General features: G+C 38.8%; 2 protein-coding genes across 2 annotated transcripts; both read right to left on the minus strand.

The window, feature by feature from the left end:
* Positions 1-5,689: 5,689 nt before the first annotated feature.
* Positions 5,690-7,159, minus strand: zdhhc24 (zDHHC palmitoyltransferase 24; the record flags this gene model as incomplete). The annotated part of the gene is made up of 3 exons (XM_079249499.1): positions 5,690-5,982; positions 6,128-6,405; positions 6,855-7,159. The coding sequence occupies 3 exons, from the start codon at positions 7,157-7,159 to the stop codon at positions 5,690-5,692; spliced, it is 876 nt and encodes a 291-aa protein (XP_079105625.1).
* A 7,777-nt stretch (positions 7,160-14,936) lies between these two features.
* Positions 14,937-20,866, minus strand: pola2 (polymerase (DNA directed), alpha 2). The gene is made up of 18 exons (XM_079249528.1): positions 20,616-20,866; positions 19,950-20,074; positions 19,513-19,601; positions 19,320-19,377; positions 19,019-19,128; positions 18,396-18,595; positions 18,179-18,267; positions 17,913-18,065; positions 17,451-17,513; positions 17,281-17,332; positions 17,054-17,178; positions 16,894-16,932; positions 16,658-16,731; positions 16,053-16,161; positions 15,828-15,934; positions 15,572-15,628; positions 15,360-15,486; positions 14,937-15,271 (listed from the first exon to the last, which is right to left on the minus strand). The coding sequence occupies exons 1-18, from the start codon at positions 20,698-20,700 to the stop codon at positions 15,119-15,121; spliced, it is 1,815 nt and encodes a 604-aa protein (XP_079105654.1). The 5' UTR covers positions 20,701-20,866; the 3' UTR covers positions 14,937-15,118.
* Between the last annotated feature and the right edge of the window lie 978 nt (positions 20,867-21,844).

Here is a 21,844-nt window from a genome sequence, read left to right on the forward strand (position 1 = left end):
CTCATCTCAGCATTCAGGTCCCTTAGCTGACTCTGACTGTAATCCAGCTCAGCTATTTTCTCAAGCATCTCCTTTGGTGACCTGTACAACCGCACACCAACAAAAAAACATTTATTTGCTGCTATAACACTCAACATGACGGATTTACGTATGCTTCAGTGTTTTCAGCAAGCATCACTCACATATTGTCTTCTGTGGCATCCATCCTGTTGGCTTCTTCTCCCTTGTGCTCCTGATCAACACACGGTCATGAAAAAAGTTTTTAAAAATTAAGCTTTTAAGACTTCTGTTTCATTTTTCTGCTACCTTAAACAATAATAATAACACTACTACTAATAATAATAATACTAATAATAATAATAATAATAAAACAACTAAATGGTTATGGTTCACCAATAAGTGCAGAAAAGATTACGAAATTATTACTCTAACTACCTACAGATTTCAGTCAGGTGTGTTGCATCAATAAACTAACAGTTGCCTATCTTTGAGCAGAACAATAGTCTAAACCTCCTTCGTTACAGTCTAGCTACAATATGAATTACTAAAAGAAGCTAAAGAAGTTAAATCAATACTTGAGACAAGCTCAAGTGTTAAATTGATGCTTGCTAAAAACTGCAGATAAAGTAGTAATAGCAAATCATTTTAAAAATAAGCCTGAAGAGCTGGACAGTCAAAATACCCAATAAAATGCAACAATTCACTTAAAACATTTTTAAACATTAAAATATCGGGGTCAGGAGGGAAAAAAGGTTTTTAACTGTTTTTTAAGTTATGATAAGCTAGCGACTAAGCTAACCAACGTCAATTAGCATCAGTTCAGTTGTTCAGAATGCAAATCAGGGTTTTATTACTCCTTGATAGTGACCCGTAATGTTCCTACTTATAACAAAGAAACTGAAAAATAAAGTCCTTACCAGCTAGAAATGTTAAATACCTCCAAGATGAAGTCTAGCAGGTAGACATGTTGCACATGGCGTCAGGCTGCACCAACGGGTGAAAAAGCACACCGTTTCGGGTTCAATTGCTGTCCAGTGACTGGCTCTTTCGAGTTTAAGTACATATTTCTCAGATATCTTACAGTATTGTGACTTCCAGATTTATTGAAGATTGTTATATTTAGTTGGTTGGTTCAGTTTCATACACAGCTGCAGTTTTGCTATGAAAAATATGAACGTTGTCGAGTATCTAGGCAGCATGATACTCTGGAACTAGGAACGGGCATGTCTGTACGCCGATATCAGTCAATTAAAAGCTCAGATTAGTTACTTTCTTAAATGATCGACGTACTACTCTGTAATACAAACCATGCATTTGTTGTCACTTCTAATTTTAGACGAGAAAATACAGGTTCCGCACCATTTCCAAACAAAGAAACAAAGTGTGTGGAATTTCCATTCTATTCAGAACTGCCACTGTATCAGCTTGGTGACCTGCTCAGATCATAGGCTGTATATACAGTCTATTCCCAGATCCAAGGGCCTATTCAGTTAGAAAAGCTGAGCGTCCATTTACATACGTGGGTGCTACTCTTTTGACCTTTAATGAACATTGTTGCATTTTGCAAACTACAAACTGAAATAAATTAGCACATAATGATGCCTTTTTTAAACTTTTTATGAATGAATGAATTAACTTTATTAATCTCACACTGGAGAAATTCCTGTACAACCCATCCAAGATTAGACAAAAACAGACATATTGTAATGTGGGTGTGTCGGACGAGAAGTTGATCACTGATGCTGCTCACCTGGGGGGGGGGTGGCGAGATGGATTTGCGGCTGCAGCAGAGGAGAGAAAAGGAGAGACTGAGAGGAGCGACGGGGGCCTGGACGACGGTGTGGCTGTCTGTCGGCGTTTGACAAGCATTGTCCGAGCTCAGCGGCTGCGTACGTGATGGCACTCTGGTGGGTGGGTGCTGTTCGCAGCTTATAGTGCTGCCGGCAGCGAAGACAGCTGACTAGGGGAGCTGCGTTCCTGCGATTAGGAGGGGAGGCTGGATGCCTCCTTTAGGTAGCTAGGGTCCGGGGATTAGTAAGTGCCTGGCCGGTGCACCTCCGAGCTGTTTCGACAACTGAAACCACGCAAAGACATTAACACAGAGAGCAGATCAGCCCTGCCAGTACGCCCTTAGTGGCAGGAGCCGCAACATCGTTGGGTCCAGCAGACTTTAATCCTTCCGCCCCACGGGAGGGTCTTGTCGTCAGACCGGGGCAGGATAAGTCACTATTTTTTATTCTTATAACTTTGTTTTGTATTTGTTTATAACTCTTACTAACAGTTTTTATATCTTTTATAAGTCTGGGAGCTGTCATTTCAGGCGGTCAGTCAGACGAGCAACACTTTACCTTTCTGACGTCATATGTGGGCGTGGCCTACTTGGTGTTGCAGTGGTCCTTAAAGGGGTGGTGTTTGGTGAATCCCCCTAGTGTGCTGTGTGGTGTTGCTGTGCATCTGTCTTTGTGTGCCTCTTTGGGTGTTAATAGCTCCTTTTTGGTTTGCAGTGTTGGCTCGCAGAACGTGGTGTAGTGCTCTGCCTACTGACTCCTTTATTTCATCTGCAGGTCTCAGACATTTTTTACCGGATCAACATTTTTCTAATAAAGTTTGTTGTGTATACTTATAAACTGGTGTGGTGGGTACTCTCTTGCCTCTGATACCGGACCAGACCGGATTAACAAAGGTGGTGGCAGCGTGATAAACAGAAATCTTATTACAATATATATAAACAGGATCAGGCAGATCAATTTTATGATCAATTTTTTCCACTGAAAGGTCTGTGTCTAATTTGTTTTGGCAAAACCTTCCACTAAGAGGGTCCTGATTGCAGAAGGCAGAATGAGGCAGTATTGGATATTAGACAGCCAACTCCGCCCTCAAACAGTTTTGAGTGGATTGTTAAATTCAATTCAATTCAATATCCAAACCACTTAGTCTGAAGGGTCGCATGGGACCCGGAGCCCATCCCAGCAGTGTTTGGGCGAGGTGCACCCTGGACGGGCCGCCAATCCATCACAGGGCTCAATTCAATTCAATTCAGTTCAGTTTAGTTCAACTTTATTTGTATAGCGCTACTTCACAACAATGCTACCTCAGGACTAGACACATCAATTTGAGCCATTTCAGAATAAATAGTCTAGTTAAGGAAAACCGACAGATTGATCAATTTCAAGATTTGATGCAAATACTCCAACCTGAGCATGCACTCCTTATCTACGTTTAAGCAGCATTACATAAAATGGTCAGAAACAAGCTAAGGTAGTATAAATATATGTAAAATGGACTTTGTGTCTCTCAACACAACTCCTGTAATGTTTGCTGCACATGTTTGCAAATTTTCAGTATGAACAAAGTGTTGTGCTGCCAACAGATTTCATATTATTGATGTAAGCAATAATTTCAAACCAAGTACTTCTAGCTAGTTCAAGCTATTATTGTTTACCATATCAGCTTCAAGTGCACTTAGTTTCTCTTTCATTCTTAGAAACGGTGTCTTTCAGTCTTCAGTTTTGTTTCCCTGTAGAGACCATGCATTATCTGTAATTATTTATGCTACTGATAAATGCAATATGCACCACATATAAAGTGGTAGAAATATTTGACCACCAGTTTTGTTTTTCTTTTCGACCATTTACAAAAGAAATGTAAGACTGTAGTTTTAATTTCCGTGTGTCTTCTGCTTTCATGCATGTCCATAGTGCCTATTTATATTTAATGAGCATGATTGCCTATTTATATTTAATGAGCATGATTTACTGTTCTTCCATGACTGAATTACACTCAGCATTTTATATCATAAACTGCTGACTTTGTTAATGGTCAAAGATGAATTAATCGGGAAACTAAATTCTAGTTTCCAGTTTGTAAATTTCTGTATGTTTATAGATTATTTAGTTAAATGTTTTTATTTATATTTTCAGATGTTCAAGGCAAGCCTCTCTTTTTGGGGGCAGGACCTGACTGGTGATGACAGATTTACTTATCAGTCAGTCCCCACCCCAAGGAATTAAAAATTACAAATGGTTTTTGAAATCAGCAGGAATATGAGTAAGACTTTAAAAAAAAAAAATTATTTCAACATAGCCCTGCGATGAACCGGCGAGCTGTCCAGGGTGTAACCTGCCTTTGGGATAGACTGCTGACTGATGGGATAGGCTCCAGCTTTGCCGAAATCCTTCATCGGACTAAGCAGTTAGTATAATGAATGAATGTGGGTAATGAACATTATGTGACACAAAATTCTTTTTGGAATATTATGTATATAAAATACAACAAAGCTTACAACAGGAGTAGAAAAGTGATGAGAAATTCAAAACATTTCATAGTTTATTAATAAACTTTCAAATTGAAAACCCAACATAAAAAGGGAAACATCTTTAGCAAAACAAATACAGAAGAATTTTTGCTGCTTTTGCTGTAATATGAATTTAGCAACAAGTTCTCAAACACGCACAAAGAAAAAGAACAGTTCAGGTCACAAGAGGAAAAGTGCAAATGAATAAAATGATTGAAATGGTATAATTGAATTTCTGTTGGCACCAAGTGAAATAAGACACACAAGCACAGTCTCAAATCCATATTACACAATAACGGAGGCAGGTGATATGATGAGGAACTGTAAACACAAAGCACTGTAAATAAGAAACTCTGAAAGAACAACAACCAAACCAAACAAATGTTTACTTCAACTGTTCATCCTGCAAAGAGAAGACTTGCATGCTGTTGTCTATACAAATAATATTATTTAAAAAATTTAAGACATGGTGTTGCTCAGGTTTACATAAACAAAACTTAAACATAGATAAAAAACAAAAAGATGCAAAACATGGATAAAGGCTGTTTGCACTTCAGAATCATGCAAATTCTGAATACTGAATTAACCAGGTGATTTTACATTTATCTATAAACTGAAATGCAAAATTATAAACAATGTACTATTTCTGTAGGTGTTAAGACATCATTGTGAACCCCTTTCATTGTGTTCACTGTTCCACCTGACAGAATAACTTGTGAAAAGGTCAGTTTAATAAACTGAGCCACAGCTCAAGCATGCATGTTTACAAAGTGGAAAAAACAAATGCATCAAAATCCCAGATGCCAAAGTCTAGCAAAAAAACAGAAGGTTGATGACATTTTTTGATCCTGTGATCTAATTAGGAACAATATAAAGCATATCATCATGAGATTAGGGGAATTTTTGCAAAAAAAAAAACAAAAAAACAAAACACAACCCCAAAACAAACAAAAAACAAAGAAAAAAAACAAATAGGCAGACTACCATTAATCCTTCTTAAAGACCATTAAAATGACATATTTTTTCTTTTTTTAGATCAGTAAAATACATTCTTATTTCAGTGTTTTTCTTAAACATGTTTCCGTGCTCAGTATTCCTAAAGAACCTTATTTGTTACACTGTAATATCAAGAGGCCTGCCTCAATCAGTGCAGAGATTACTTTTAAGTCAAGTTCAATAAAACCCCTACTTTCTGTCTCAGCACACTAAAAGGCAACAAAATATGCTGGCAGGTGTTCACAACCAGTAACACCTATACAACATCACAGCTTTCCAGCATCATTCCATTCCAAGCTACCTCTTCCGTAACTGAGGTCATGTCCCCACTTTTATTTTCCAAAAACCATTAACCATCACCAATAAAGTAAAGCCATCAATGCGTTTTCAGACCATCTGTTACCGGGCCGGTTCCAGCGATCCTGTAACCTTGAAGTTTAACCCATCTCCAGGCAGCGGTGATGGGATGAGTGGGCAGAGCCAGCAGAGGTACCAACGAAGGCCAAGTGTGTGACGCAAGTTGCCTAGGAGTCCCAGGTTGTAGGGGCGGCGGGATGAGTACCATTCCCTGGTGGTCTGACCTCGAAACAGCAGGAAGAGATGGAAAAAGAAGAAGGCAGACACGAGCAGGAAACCCACCACACATGTGTCAGCGATGAAGGCGAAAGCAAAGGCACGGGCCGAGACCTGACCTAAAGAAACATGAAAAAGTAGATGATAACAAGTAGAAGAGTTAGCTAAACTAGAGCTGGAAATGTAATCGATCATCACATGAGTAATTTTTGCAATCAATAATATCAAAAAACAAAATGGGATAACTTATATGTGGGATCGTACCTGACACAAGCATGATCCAGGGTATGAGCAAGAGCAGGACACTGTGGACTGTCACACCCTCCTTCAGAATGACTATGAAGACCTCTGCATTCATCAGCATGGCGTACAGGAGCCCCGACCACATGAACAACAAACAGCTCAGAAAGTAGCGGTAATTGCGGAAGCCGACGCATTGGCCAAAAAAAACACAGTGGTGATCCCGCCGCAACACACACACCTTGCAGTCATAGCAGTGGGAGCAGCGTGGAGGAGTGTGTGTCTCACATGTGTAGCAATACCTGTGGTTGGAAGACATTATTTATGGTTAAAGGTGTTAGTTAATAAAGTTTCAGATTTTCTCTATGGTTTTCTTGCTCATTGAGAAAAACAGCTTTAAAAATTATGATTTTTTTTTTTTTTTTTTTTTTTTAGCAGCGTTAGATTGAGATTATTACTCAAAGGTTTGAGATAGTTTATGTTTTGTTCCCACTTGCTTATGGTTTATTAGATTATCACAATCATTTACCTCAGGAGTGCTGAGTTAGATAAAGTCATGTCAATACATTTAGGCTTGTAGGAGTTGATAAGGAGAATGAGGTAACATAAATAAAATGGTAAACTGCATGTCTCTAACTGATAAACTTTTTTTTTTCTCAGTCAAATATTGTGGCTTAATATTCACTTAACAGTGCAGTAGGCATTTGCTTTAGTAAACAAAGTTAGAAACACTCGGGTGCTTCTGCTTTACCTCCACCCCTGTCCTAAGCCATCTCCCCCGAGGAATACTCCTTTGATGCTGGGGTTGGTTTTAAGGAAGAGGAGGGCGTTCCAGCAGATGTTCCCAAGCATGAAATACTGAGCCAGTAGGTGGGTTCCCTTCCACCAGGAGGACCACGCCGTCTTCTGCTGTTCCGCGTCCAGCGGAGCCCCAACAAGCACCAGGTAGCTCACCTCTCCGGTGATAGAAAAAACCAAGAAGGTGTTCAGGAACACGGGCAGGTGGTAACACAGCTTCTCGGCCCGGCAAAACACGTTGCTGGCAAAACTAGTCATGGCTGGAGCTCGTCCACGCCCTCGTCCTTTCTGAATTAAAACGCGACTGACAGGAGTGATTTTTACTGCCTGACACAGCTTAGCTTGGTTGGCTAGTTAGCCAAACAATCTTCACTTAGCTTGCCGCACGGTGAACCACAAGAACCCAGCGATGCTTCATATATGTTTCTTACAATTAAGGCAATGTAAAGCTCAATGAGCAAGACGCGAGACTAATAAAAATCCACTCTCTCAACTAAGAATTGCCCTACTGATTCTGGTAGGAACCACGTCCACTAACAGATGTTGCACAATAACACATCCGTAATGAAACAACACTAATTCTTTCCGCCTCTAAGATAACGTTTATAAAGTGAGGCTCAGTATAGTGTGTGTATGTATATATACATACATATACATATATATATATATATATATATATATATATATATATATATATATATATATATATATATATATATACATACATACATACATACATACATAAATATATATATAAATATATATATATATATATATATATATATATATATACATACATAAATATATATATATATATATACATACATAAATATATATATATATATATATATACACATACATATATATATATATATATATATATATATATATATATATATATATATATATATACATACATAAATATATATATATATATATATATATATATATACATACATAAATATATATATATATATATATATACATACATAAATATATATATATATATATATATATATATATATATATATATATATATACATAAATATATATATATATATATATATATATGTATGTATATATACATATATACATAATCATTAAGGGCTTTATATGTGAGTGGGATAATTTTAAACTATATTTTGAATTTTACAGAGAAGGCAAGCTAAAACTGGTAAAATATGATCTAATCTGTTAATTGCAGGATTCTGCAGGATTCTGGTTGCGCTCGACGCCATTCACAGCCCAATGTTAAGGAATTTCAGACAGTAGTCCAGTCCTGAAGTAACTCATGTACGAACTAGTTTTGTTGCATCACTTTAAGCCATAAAGTCCCTAATTTTGACAATATTTCCGTGGTGAAATAGGGTGGTCCTGTTTTTTATGGGAGTCAGATTACACAATCTGTTCCAAGATGCCTCAGTGTTGTGCTGGCAGCTGAGGTTATGACTTCCAGAGCAATTATAAAGTGAAACTATACAGTGCCTTCCATAGGTGCTCAGGTCAAGAATAGTCAAAATATCAGCTAATAGAAAGAAATTGGTTTTGTATTGTGTTAAATGCCATATTAACAGTTAAAGCTCATACAGAGCCATACTGTACGTTTCAATAGCAAGGTTATCTTTGTGACAATACATTACCACAGAAGATTTAACACCTAAAGTCAATTAAACCTTTACTATGTCTATATGTAGACTGGCAGCGCGTGTCTGGTCCCTCCCCCTCAGAGGATAGCCCTTAATCCCTGATAATCTCTACATCTAATGAAAGCTGGTGGTGATGGCTGCACCAACGGAGAATTTGCTGTCTCTTGGGGATTTTGTAAAACAAATGGAGCATTGTGCAAAGAAGAGGTAAGCTTCTTGAATGCCACTATAGTGATGGAGTGTGGCACATTGATTCTTGCATTTGAAGTTAAAGTTGAAGACAAAAAATTTTCATTTGATTATGACAGTAATATACTAGCAAGTAGTACTATGTGGTTTTTGAAGGTGGTTTTTTTTAGGTTTTTATTGTCTTTTGTAGTCAAAAGCAGAAGCGTGTACACCTCTGACTAATCATCACCAACCGAATGTAAAGTAACAGAATTTGTATCACCTCAAAAAATATATCGATTTGTAAACAGCAAGCTATTTGATATTATTTTAAACTAAAAATAATTTGGATTAATTAAAAAAAAAATACACACCTAAAAGTAAAGCTCATTTAAGCTGATCTAAGCAGGTCAATCTGTTCTAACACCTTTTCCTGTTTTCTGTGAGAAGGATACAGATGTTGTACACATTGCTGGAAAGGCATTTTTAATATTCTTTTGTGTATCTCTGCTGCTCAACACAGGTTAAGTTATATTCAGAATAGGCAGAATGCTCTTTGAGGTCATAGTTGTTCATATAGTTGTTCATTGTGTTATGATGTACTCTGTCTTTCACAGTGTCAACAGGCCAGTAAAGTTTCAAGATAGGTTTTCAACTATGAATCAGGGACAACTGTGAGTGCAAAGAAAAAAAGTAACCAGATGCTTGCAGAGTAATTCCCCATGTATGTTTTGAACATTTTTACCATCTCTATTTGTTTCATGCAGCAGAGAAATGCACCTTCAGCAGCAGTGGCAGGAGCTGAAGGAGCGAGAGCTTATAGCTCAACAGCACAACAGGCAACTGCTGCAGCAGTTTGAAGAAGCCCAGGACACGCTAAGAGAGATGTTGGCTCGTAATGCTGCCATGAAAACTATTCGGGTGCACACGCTCAGACAATACACACACAGACTGGAAAGTTTTATGAAGCAGCTGAGGACAGGGAGTTTGGCTGAAGTTTAAATTATAACAGCTACTCCAGTGTCCAATAAGAGGCTTCAATGCTAAAACCACTGCTTTGACATTTGCAGATGGAATATGAGAGGTATCTGGAGAAAAACTTCCCCTGCTGGCAGCAGCAACTTCAGGAGAAAACACTGATGGCTGAGAAGAAGGTATAGTAATCATTACAATGAATGTAGAAGAAGTTTGGCATAAAAATTTTCAGTATAAAAGTAAAGGTTATGCTCTTTTACAACCCTGATTCCAAAACAGAATGTGAAATGTAAATATAAACAGAATGCAGTGATTCACAAATCTAATAAACCTGTATTTTATTCCAAATGATCATGAGCAATAAATGAGATGTTAAAACTGAGACATTTTACCACTCGGGGACCATATGACTATTAATGTACCCTGGTTACAGATCAGTAACGGAGAATTTAGTTCATTGTGCAATCCATAAATGCAGATTAAAACTTGATAGTGCCATATGTGAACACCAGCCTAGTGATGGACTGGCGATCTATCCAGGGTATACCCTATCTCTCACCCGATTGCTGGTATGGACTCCAGTTTCCCTGTGAACATTAATGTAGAATAAAAAATAAAAAAAAGTTAAACCTGTGGAGTAAAGCGTGTCCTCCCAGATAGTTGTCAACAGCAGTTAAAAAGTCTGCATCTCTGACGGTACGGGGTTGGAAAGTGCCTACAGCATGGTCTGTGTACACATCTGCAAAATTGCCATGAATGCAACTCCAGGCTTTTCTTCAACATTTGGCACCTCAGAAAACAGTTCAACAGCTTAAATTCTGCATTAGACAGGAAAGGACAATAGTCCTGTCCTAAAACACCAGCCACCGGTCTACTCACTTCTCATACGTTTACAGAGTTGTTAGAAAGAAAGGATAATGGCAAACATCATCCTGTTCCAACTCTTTTGAGACATATTGTTGCTATCAAATTTGAAATTAGTTAATTTTTTTCATGAAATAGTAAAGTGTCTCATTTTCAACATCTGATATGTTGTTTACATTCTATTGGGAGTAAAGGTCAGAGAAATTGCAAATCATTGCATTCTGTTTTTATTTGCATTTTACACACCATCCTAACCTTTTTGGAATTAAGGCTGTATTTATGGCATACTGTCCCCATCATCAGTATCTCCTTAAAGATGTTACGATCCATGTAAAACACAGTCCTATTGATCGAGCTAGCGATACCATGTTAGCATAGCTTTGTGTTTCTTTAACAGAAGATGGAAGACTATCTGATGTCATGTCTAAAGAAAACAGAACAAGAACCGGCGTCAAAGTCTTCAGCAGGTGGGCCTTTACTTTCACAAAGTTTGTTCTTCTGCCACTTAGAAGTGATCGTATTTCCGTTGTTCTTCTCTATAGTTGGTGTGCTACAACCATACATGCAAGCCTTCATCTGATCCATATAATTATTCACAGGTATCTCCATAAGACCACATAAAAACATTCCACAAGCGTATTCCACTCAGGAGTCTTTTGATTATAACCAAGATGGATCCTCCCAACATCCCTATATACAGTCCTCCTGGTTGACCCAAACTCAGTCCCAGGCTGGTAGGTTTCCTGTCAGACTGCCTGCTCAAACTCACAACCCAACTATTCTTTCTCCACCCAACTTCCAACATCCTCAGTCATTTATCCACCCCTTTGCCTCAATGAGGGGTCATCCTCACTCACAGTCCAGGCAGGATACAGTATACTGGGGTCCCTCAGAACACAACTACCCCTGGCCCTGGCCTGCTGGGATCCCACCAGGGTCGTGGGGCCAGTTCTGCACAGAGGAACTTCCTTTTGAGTCGAGGGTTTCGCAGACTGGAAAACAGGAGGAGAAACTAAGCAGAGCAACAAGTTCAAAGTGGATAAGAGGTGGTGGAAGCAGCTGCAGTCGTTTGTCCCCAGAACTGGATGTTAAACCAGGTGAGAGGAAAAGTAAAACCTGCAGTTGTCTTCTGCCAGGATGCGTGCACGGCAGGCTTCATGCTCCACTTTATTTTGCATTCATTTTTTGTGCTTGTTCACATTCTGTATCCAGTTCGTCTGCCCAGTGCTCATACAGAGAGCAGCGAGACTGTCAGAGATTCCAGTGTGACCTCTTCCAGAGAGAAGAGGAAGAAGAGGGAAAAGAGAGAAAGAACAAAGCATTCCTCCTCAGACAGTGAAAGGTGTGGCTGTCAAGAGTAAGAGATACATGCTACATATTTTCATTGCATTAGGGTGTGTCAGACCTCACCCACAATGTTCTCCTGTACATACTGCGCTTTTTTATTCAAAGATCCCCAAAATAGACACACATCTGTCTCTTGTAGAGATTTCAATCAGTCTAAACTTCCCTTACCTGTGGACAGCAAAACATTCCCCAAGACTTATAACAGGTTAAATAGCTGAGCTGTGTGTGGTCTATTCCATCTGCAATATACTGACCCAAAATTACACACCACCACACCGGAGAGCTCATTATCATAAACTCAAACAATGCTTCATAACCACAGCTCTGACTGTAGATTTTTTTTTCCTATTTTTTTAAAAATACAGAGCGGTTAAACTATTAATACTAATACTATCCCCTTTCTACATAGGTGAAACAAGTAGGATTCTTATTTTACCACATATAAAACTTTTTTTCTTACGTCTTCCTGATATTTAAAATCAGTGTGGTTATTCATTGCCCCAATGGAAAATTTTGTTTGAAGATGGGTTCTCAAAAAGAGAGACAACTGTAAAAGCTCCACTCTGATCCACATGACTCACAAATGTCATAACCAGACACCAACTAAAACAAATAAAACCATTCAGACATGATCCTTAAGAAAAACCTACAATTTTTTAAAAAAAGCTATAGTAAAGATGCAATTAAGTTTTTAATCCTCTGTCATGTAGCTCTATAGCTGCAGCCTGATGGTGGTTCCAGTTGTTAATGCAGAGGATAATTTGGGTTTCACACAGTAGCTTTATGCACCGTCTGCTGCTCATTTAGTAAGCTATGTAGGAACCATATTTTGCTGGCAAACATCACCACCATGCCTAACTTTACAGAATGTGTTGTTCTATCAAATCCAAACCGGGTAATCATAAAAATGTTAGCAGGTTCCACAAAACATGTTTCTGACATTTGACTACTTTAACATTGTATGAAACCACACTGAGGTACTTTTGTTCCATCATGTCTATGTCTGTGTTGTCGATGTTTGTATGTGGAAAGTGAGAGGACTTCCTAAAATCAATCACCAAATCCAGATTTTTCTTCCTTGAGCCTTTTTACAAAGTCCCCCACCTGCAGACTGACAGTAACCACCATCTACAAATACAAGGATGTGCTCATGATTTGTCCAAAATGAATGACGTTAAACATCCTTAAAGATTTTTTTTTTAATTAGCAGAGAAAAGGTCCCAAAGTACTTACCTCCTCCAGACTTTAATGATCTGATTACTCTTTAGAAGTCTGATTGTTGCTATTTAAGTAAAAATTCAGAAGAAACCAGACACAAGCTTGTTGCTAACATCACTCATTTGTAAGTGAATTGTAAAAGTGGAAGAGCGCAGATCAACCGATGGAGGATGTTTTTCCTCAACACAGTTTGTTTCTACAAGCCTGAAGTGGTTTTAAATGTTTTTATTTTCTTGCATATGTTCTACTCATGTCATCCAGGACTTCGGGTGAAATCGTCATTGCATCAGTTAAATTACCCCAAAGCTCAGCGGCGGAGACCTCCACAGAGGAAGAACACACCAGAAGCAGTAGGAGATCAAAGAGAAGTGAGGGTCTCACTGCGCCACCACTAAAATTAGAGAACGCAACAAAGGAAGAGACAAAGAATCACAGTAAAGAGAGTCAGTCTGCAAGTTCCAGTGAGGAATCCATGAAGGAAAAAGCAGGGAATCAAAGTCATGAAAACACAGAAAGCTGCAGAGAGGAGCAGGAATCTGGAAGCAACAGTGTAAAAAATAAAAACAGATTTCTGGTTGAAATAGAAAAGCAGGAGAATAGCAGCTCTGAGCAAAGCAGAGCGGAGGAAAATGAAGAAGAAGAAAGAAGAAAAAGTCCTGGAGCTGGAGAGAATGATATTAAAGAGGACAGTGATGAAGAAAATGATGACAATGAGGTTTCTGCAAAAATAAATACAACCGATGAAGATGTGGAGACAGCGGGAGAAGATGAAGATGAAATTGGAGATGATGAAGAGTCAAACAAGCTGAAGACAGATCCAGAGATCAGAAGACAGGGTTCAGCCTCCTCTCAAGATGAAGATGAGGGTGGAAGTGATGGCAGCGAGGGCAAGATGAAAAAGGATGAAGGGGGGTCAGATGAGGAGGAAGATGGAGAGAGTGAAGAGGAAGAGGAGCACAGGAATGACCAAGGGGAAGAAGAGAATAGAGACTCAGAAGACAGCATTATCTCACCACAGGAAAAGAGGTATGATGAAGTCATTTATCTTCCTATTGACGATGCCGCCTGAGTGACATGCAATCCTCTTTTTAAGACCTCAACAGATGCAGATTATTTTTGAGGATGGAGCAGAGGATGATGATAATGATGATGACAACTGTAAAGAGGGATCATCAAATGAAGACCTAAATGAAGTCAGCGATGAGGATGATGTTGAAAATCTTCTTGCACCTCATGACCAATCAAAGACAGAGTGAGTACAATACTGACTTTCCCAACTGGACCACGTCATGAATGTGGCTGTCACTGAGGTCCTTTTTTTTTTTTCAATATTAGAGACAAGAATGAAAAAGCTGACGGGAATCCCAAAGGTAGAGTACAGCAAGAAGAAATGCACAGAAAATCTTCTCGGTCCTTGTAGATGTTCAGTCTGATTTATGTTTAACTTCTTTTTCAGCGATTTGTCACAGCATGGACATCTTCCAAGTGACGGATGTCGGGTCAAAGACGGATCATCTCGGTGACTCCGATGAGTCTGATCACTTTTACGACTAAATGTGTAGTGGCCTAAATGTTTAATAATGATCAAAGTTTACTTCAGTTACCAAAAAATATCAACAGTACTTTATCTGTGCAAGTAAAGCTTCAACAGAAATGGATTAAATTTGACCCATTTTATTACAAAAAACCAAATTATTTAATTTTTTCCCAATAATTTTTTTTCTTCAGTCATGAGAAACTTAATTTATTACAGAATAAACCATAAAAGAAAAACAAATGCCAGAAGAAACCAGAAAAACTGTACAAATGATGATTGTTGTTGCTTTATATGAGCGGCAGACACAACTTCAGATAAATCAAACATGTTTGGAATATAAAAATAAACTAAATGGTTTTAACAGGACAGTGAGGTTTTCATTTTTAAAGATATTAACAAATACTGTGCTCACAGAAAACTGGTTGTGGATAATTAAACTCATTTCAGGTGACTTTGATCATGTTAAATTTTTACCACCTGAGCAGCCAAACAGGGGCTCACTCTCTTCCCGTCTTCTGGTGTGGCGCTGCGCTGAACGAGCATCCTGCTGTACGTCCCTCCCACCTGACCTTTGGTCAGCCGTCCAGGATTCATGCATACGCAGCCAACCACATCCTAAAGATCAGGAGAGATTAACATATGATTAGAAGAGTTTATTCACTTTAACAAAATGTTACACACTCATGCATGAAGTGCTGTATACCTTTACAAAGTAGCGCAGCTCAGATGGAGTAATGAGGACATCGGGGGTGAGCGGCATATGACCGAAACTCTGGAACTTCTCATAATCCATGTTCACCTCCTCTGCAGGTGGATACAGAGGGTAGTAGCTGGAAGAAAAGAACAAGTAGGGGTGGTTTATGCTTTGACTATGTAAAAACAGAAGGTAGAGCTGATTTATCGAATGACATCTACCTTCTCTGGATCAGCATGTGCTTCAGAATGCGCGAGAATCTGTCCGAGCCGGTGCCACTGCAACAAAATCCATGGGTAGTTCACACACACTGAAATATTCAATCATTGCTGTACACACTAAACTAGATTTGTTAGTGCTTATACCATATGAGTAAAAAAATAAAACTATTTGCCAGGTGTAGTTTTATGAATAAATTAATTAACAGTAAATCTGTGCACTCTGGTCTCAGAAGTTAGAAATGCAGTTTTTTCTCACCAGCTGATCTCCTCTGCACCCATGTGGAAAAGGATGTCCGTGGACGTCAGACCGAAGGTAACACCGTCAATCAGAAGGGTGCAGGGGTCCGGGACCAGAGTGACACGCTGCCAAGATTATTTAAAAAAAAAAAAAAAAAAAAAAGTTGGATGCTTTTTGTTGTCAGACTTGTTCTTATTGCTTATAAATTGTTTCACACAAGTGTTCAGGTTTAGTTTGTCTGACCTGGGCTTGGTCTTTGCCGACGTTTGGCAGGGTGAAGGGGGGCTGCGGGTAGATGAAATGGTGATGGATGTCTCTCTGGGAGGGTACAAACACCAGGTGACAGCCAACGCTGAATAAAAGGCAGACGAGGCTTTATTGAGTTAAAATTGTCTCCACTGTGTACGATATTATTACAGAAATCCTAATTAAATACAAAAACTGTCAATAAATACTCCAAAATAGAAAAACTCATTTAAAGACCCAACAAATGAAATTTCTCAAATTTATATCAAAAACATTTTTATCTACATACATTTATCATCTCTATTTTAACATTCATTTTCATTTTATTAGTTTAATATGAACTTTTTTGCCTTGTTTTCTGGCCAATTAGTTTCTCTCTTTGTATATTATACACATTATCCAATATATAAGTCTGTGTATTGTGATGTGCAATTAAACCACAGTAGGACAGCTGCTGGATTTGAAGGCAGAGTAAAATACCAGTGATCACTCTGAATCTTGCAGAGTTAAGGAGAAATCCAGTTTCAAAGGTGAAGGAAGGATTTGGCAACAAGCACTTTGGATGGAACGAAATGGTCCGCTTTGCAGAAGACGGCACATACCTTTTGGTGCCGTCAACGATGCTTTCCATACATCTCAAGAAAATGGTCTCAAATGTCTCGGTCACCTGAGCTTTCTATATGAGAAACAGACGGAGACAGAAATGATAAAAACAGGTTCACAAACAGCTTAAAAGGTTTTAGGAGCTGGACACAATTAACTTTGGATGAGGCACAAATTTGACGGATTAATACAAAACATCAGGTTTATAGGTAGACAGGATTGTCATCACACCAACCTCTATTTGTTCATGTTTGCAATCGACAAACGGGCCGAGCTGGTGAAGTAAAGGACAAACACAGACATGTGAGGGTTGTCTCGAGTGATCATAGAGAATCACAAAGCATTCCTCCATATAAAAAAAACGCAAACAACATAAAAACATGAAGCAACTATACCAGTATGCAGATGTCAGGACGATCCCTGACAATGACACCAATTAAGTCCATCAGGGGATCGAAGTTGAGGCTGTCAGAGGGTGTGTACGGTCCACATGCCACAAGTACATTTAATGGTTCAGCAGCTGCAAAAAGATGAAGAGTGTGCAGGCTGAAGTTAAACAGGAATGTGTCACACAGCAAGCAGGGATCAGTATCATAAAGAACAAACCAGTGTTGTTCCATACCTTCATCAGTCTCCATCTTTAGATGTGAGGTGTAAAAAGGTAGAGGGGCTCCCTAAGAAGAAGAAGGAAAAAAAAAAGACCAAATTATGAAGGGGAGAATGTAAATCTAGCCATAATTCCAGAAGCAGGAAGACACACATGATTAAGTACTAGAAAAACTTGTATCTCACCTCATAAAGTGTGGAAGCGACAAGTTTTCTCCCAGTTGCATTCATCCCCTCCATCACCACCACCTGACCAAATTATTTAAGACAAGTTTTATGACATGAGGTACAGAAGGACAGAGCTGAAAAGTAATGATGCAGAAGTGTTTGTTGTGTGGAAGGCTGCATGTATCTGCAGACAGATGCTTGTTTATTAAACTATTGTTAGAGTTCTCGGTCAGACATGGGGTTAGTCTCAAACCCATGTCCTTGGCATGCTCTATTGCTCTTGGTGGCCATATAACCTACTGCACACTAACCTCAGTGCACAGGCAAAGGAAAAACCACCGCTGTGTGTATCTGTGTGTGTGTTTATGTTCAATAATACAACACCCAACTCTTATTGCATTGAGTAACTAGCAGAAAAAAAACATTCAGGCAACCTTTAGTTGTTTGATTAGTCACATTAAGTTAGTTCTTTCAGCTCACCTGACCAGGAAAGAGGGAATACTCTTTAAGCTCAGACAGGTCAACAGGTACTTGCTGACCACCCTGTTCTGGTCCTGCCTCCAACAAAACTGACTGTGCATTCAGTTTGCCATTACTGTCACAGCACACCTGACCCAACACGGTTATACCATCCTAGAAGCAGATACATATTAACACAACAAAGAAAGCTGTTGGTTAATAATTACACAAGAACATATTAATACGATTTGATGTATATTTGACAAGCAGACATAACACAGCGGTACCTGAGCAGGAAGAGAGACCGGAGAAAACTCTTCGATGCTGAATTGAGACCTGAGACTTTCCCCCAGCTCCTCAATCTTCTCTGACAACACTGGGGAAAAATATATGTGTAACATGTTGACTACAAAATCAATGTACTACATCATAAAATTAGATTAGTTAATATACTTATGGAATACCCTTTATTTTTGACAGTGATAGGTCTGCAGAGCTACACACCATTTCGAACATCTCGTAGTCTCTGGAACATGTATTTATAGCTGCAGTGGAGGGAGTCTTCAGGATCCTCCAGGAGCTCCAGCTGCACATCAATGCTGGGATTCTTCCTGCCCATCCAGCGAGTGCCCTGCACTGCCCCGAATGTTACCACCACCTCTCCTTTCCCTACCCGCTGGCTGTACTTCTGTGAGGGCGTTGCACTTCCATAGACATGGAGAGAGGGAAACACATGGATATGATTTGTTTCTCTTATACTTTTTAAAACTTGAATGACATTAAAATACCTAACATTAAAATATCTATCAATAAATACAAGCATTAGACTTTGTCAGACTCCAGCTCTTTCTCTGTGTTGTCCTTGTTAAGCTGCTGGTGTTTCTGTAGTTTATACAAACCAAACAGATGCCTCATTCAAAACTGCAAGCTAAGACGGCAGCATGAGAAACATCACTGATATGAGCCACCCCACTCTGCTTCCATTTGCATAATAAACAGATATCAATTTTATCTCTTTAGAAAGTTCACAGGTGGATAACATTGAGCGCCGCCATTTTGGCCCATACCTTACACACAGCATGGCATGCAGTATGAAATTGATGCCCAATTCTTGGCATGTAGCATACCTGGGGGAGAAGCTGGCTGGGGACAGCAGCAGGCCTGGGCTAGTCAGTAGAGCTGCACTCCTCTTTGACTGAGGATGTTCTGGAGTTGTTAGTGCTCGTTTCTGAGAACCCTGTTGGGAAATCAACACAAACACATAAGTTTCAAAATGTCTCAACACAGAATTCAAACACCCAGTTATTACATGATGAATATGATTCTCACACCTAACTTGGTTTGGCAAAAGAAAAAACAAACAAAAAAACAGTTAAACAGCAAGGCATGACACTTAGAAAGTTTCGTCAAACATATGTTTCAGTTCACCTTAGCGGGTGTAGAATAGCAGTCTAAGAGACTCTCCTCCTCTTCCTCAGCCTTTATTCTGAGAAAATCCATAGTCAAGGTCTGTAAAACATCAACACCCACTAAATGGAAAAAAAAAAAAATCAATAAAAATAGTTACAACTTGATCATTTTTCTTTTTTTCCTTTTGGGTGGCTGGGGGTCAAAAGGATACATATCATTTATTGTGTAAATGTCTCTGGTCCTGTTACGAGTTTCTTCTTTTCTGTAGCTTGGTTTAGATTTGTTCTTCTTGCTTAAGACCTGCCAAAAACAAGAGAAGAGAGTGTAAATGCTGATGTGATGAGAGCACAGGTGATGGCAACAAACAACAGAGATCAAATGTGACAATGCCAAAAACAGCAAGACACATTAAACCCTTTATACCACGTGTCACTTGGGAAATAATAACAATATAGTAGGTAAAGGCTGCTTAATCGGGTCGATAATGTGCCAATTTGAAACAACCTAAATCAGTCACACAAAGTTTCACTGTGGAACAAATCCACTTGAGTGGGAAAAATGAAGGCAAAGCACACAATGATATACTTTTCTGAATATAGGAATATACCACAGCAAAATCCACATCCATCTTCTGGCACAAATGCATACCTCGTGTTCAAACTGGTCCAGGTTGTCCACGCTGAGTTTCAGACGGTTCTTTGTGTTGCTGTAGGCCACCCACTCTGACACTATCTCCTCTGCCTGCACTCTTCTACAAATACACTGTTCAACCACTGTGGACAAAAAAGATGGAGGGGGAAACTGATAATGTAAATATGACAACAAACTAGTCACAAATTTACTGAGGCAACATGAACTTAACAGAAACGCCCAAAGTAACATTTAACATGAAAAGCACAAGATAATTACTGGATAAGTAATAATAATAAATAATAAAAGGACTAGACTGCAGCGCAGATTTCAGCTCTGAGCAAATGAGTAAAAAGTACAGAAAACAGCATAGAATCTAATCACGAAAGCAATAGTGTGTGTGTGTGTGTGTGTATATATATATATATATATATATATATATATATATATATATATATATGTATATAAAATAATTTAGCACAAGATAAACACAGTAATAAAAAAAAAAGTCTGAATTTGTCTATTTATACAAATAGATTTAGCAACATTGGTGATACGACAGGAAGTAATAAGCTTCCCTAAAAGATGGGACATAAGAACCAAAGCCTACAGGAACATGCACTGCTATTAAACAGTTTCAATATTCAGAGTCCCTTTGAGTTTAATACGCTTTGATTTACTCACTCTTGTCGAGCACTCCGTCATCTTCCCAAGGTATGCCGAACATGTCCAGTTCTGACTTTACACTCTCTGTGGTAACAAGTGCCATTATCTTATATCGTAAGATTACTCAGTTTAGCAAGTGTATAGAGTTACACGATGTGTCGACAGTTCTGTAGCTATGGTTAGCTTTGCTCTCGCTTCATAAAACCTCCGACGAGCCAATCATTGTAACTCAGTTTAAAACATGTGCTAAAACAGTCAACCAAAAGCTGATTGCTAAAGCGTAGTTATGGGAAATAAATGCTATTATAACATCGCCATTTCATTTTACCGCGAAAACAGGCTTGTCAGTGTTTGGCGGCTGGAAGTTGCGTCACGACAAACGGAAGTTAATGTCACCACGAAAATAAAAGCACATTCCTCAGTCTGTCCTCAAATCATGGACATCATGTATACGATATATGTATACGATGAGGTCCTCAGGTACCGGCCTTTTAGTTCTTCCTAAAGTTCGTACCAAAACATATGGCGAGGCCACATTTCAGTATTACGGGCCTCGCCTATGGAACAGCCTGCCTGAGGGCCTCAGGGCTGCAGAGACTGTTGATGTTTTTAAAAAAACGCTCAAGACCTACCTTTTTAGTTTAGCTTATAACTAAGTTTTAACATTCTTATATTAACCCATATTTATTCTTCTTTTTAGTTAATTTTATTTATTTATATATTTTATATATTGATTTACATCTTTTTAGTTAATTTGATTTATTTATATATTTATTTACATATTAGTATAGATTTTTTATTTTTTTAATGGATTTTATTTTTGTTTAGTTATTACTCCAGCTCTCTCCTCATTGGGGTCCTCTTCACCAAGGGCTGCCCCTGCTCTGACTGCATGGGTGTTGCAGTGGGGGCTGTCCCTGTCTGGTGGGTTGGGATCCAGCGCTGCAGCCTTACGGTTGTGGCGTGGGTCCTGTCTGCCCGGACCCGGGTGGCCCCCATGGTGATGGCCTGGGTGGTCTTGGTTGGGGGTAGCCCTTTGTGTAGAGGCTCCCTGAGAATATTGTTTCCTTATCTGGTGCACATCTGGTGCAAATGCACCTGGCCATTCAACTTCTTTTAACTGTTACAGGGCAAATAGGGCATGGGTGAGGGTGGTTGTGGGTGGGTGAAAGGGGATGTGTATGAGTGTTAGTGTTTTATCTATTTTGATCTATTTTGATGTGAATTGTTTTATAATGTAAAGCACT

This window comes from Telmatherina bonti, assembly GCF_933228915.1.
Source record: "Telmatherina bonti genome assembly, chromosome: 12".
NCBI classification, from domain to species: domain Eukaryota; kingdom Metazoa; phylum Chordata; class Actinopteri; order Atheriniformes; family Telmatherinidae; genus Telmatherina; species Telmatherina bonti.